Below are 1,112 nucleotides of genomic sequence, written 5' to 3'. Positions count from 1 at the left end.
ATGTGGTGCTGGGGGATTGAACTGCGGTCCCTGTGCTTTGCTAAGCTTGTTCTAAGTAGGTGCTTTAGACCACTGAGCCATCTCACCAGCCCAATAATTTAAGATTCTGTAGATGACAGCAGAAAAATTTAGATCCTGAGATCAGTTGCATTTCGAAAAGCTTTAACCCCATTTGTCACAGCAAATTGTAAGACCTATTCAGGTCTCAGGAGCTCAAAAGTCAATGCTTTCCCCCAAAGGAATAAGGTGCCAGTCTAGTCTTAAAAGATGCCCTCACACTAAGTGACCTAACTACATACCCCATAAACTTTCTCCTTCCCTATTTTCACACCTGGTCAGCAGGGTTTTTTGGCTAGTAGTTTCCTTAAGAGAATGTGGCTTACCTTATCAGAACAAGTATTATCATCAGGTCCGCCACCGATCACAAACAGTTTGCCCACACAGCTGGTCACAGCAGGGGAACTCACTGCTTCCTTAAGGGGAGCAACTTCAGTCCACCGATTTGAGAAGGAATCATAACACTCTACACTGCTAAGTCTGTTTTGCCCATCGTAGCCTCCAACAACATATACCTAAGTGTAAAGTAAATGAAAAGCATCCTATGAACGGATTAAATTTTGAACAAGTTGGTTAGACAACTTAGGGATTCCCTATTCTTTATAAAGCCCTTCATTATGGTGTACTCTGTACATGTATGAAGTCTCTACAAGGAGTACAGTCATCATGTACTGCAAATACATCCAAAAGAAAAGCTCCGGATAACGATAATGGCAACAGCTCAGGTTTCTGGGCCCTTTAAAAAAAACCAGTCCTCTTACTCCTACCACCATGGGGCTTTTGTTTCTTTTTTTTTTTTTTTGGCAGAACCAGGGATTGAACTCAGGCCCTTGCCAGGCAAGTGCTTGTTCTACTGAGCCATCTTCTGGCCCCCTTTTGCTTCCTTAACAGCCCCCTTTTAACAAAGTTTCAGTATTATAGGCACGTTGAATATTTGTTTACTTTGCTGTATATGCATCAATGTTTTACACACAAAGAGTAATTTTTCAGTCCCTCAAGAACCTATCTCCATCACTCCAGCGGGGGTAATACTGCTTGGGTTGGGGATTGCATGA

General features: G+C 42.4%; 1 protein-coding gene across 1 annotated transcript in view; it reads right to left on the bottom strand.

Annotated features, from left to right (window-relative positions):
* Positions 1 to 1,112, bottom strand: part of Klhl24 (kelch like family member 24) — a 51,001-nt gene that overhangs the window by 19,091 nt on the left and 30,798 nt on the right. The window contains exon 6 of the mRNA XM_023700649.1: positions 384 to 572. Within this exon, the coding sequence (XP_023556417.1) occupies positions 384 to 572 (189 nt within the window). The remainder of the gene's footprint in view (positions 1 to 383; positions 573 to 1,112) is intronic.

This window comes from Octodon degus, unplaced genomic scaffold (genome assembly GCF_000260255.1).
Source record: "Octodon degus isolate 3935 unplaced genomic scaffold, OctDeg1.0 scaffold00126, whole genome shotgun sequence".
Lineage (NCBI taxonomy): Eukaryota > Metazoa > Chordata > Mammalia > Rodentia > Octodontidae > Octodon > Octodon degus.
The sequence above is the reverse complement of the archived record's forward strand: the minus strand, read 5'-3'. Positions and strand labels throughout refer to the sequence as shown.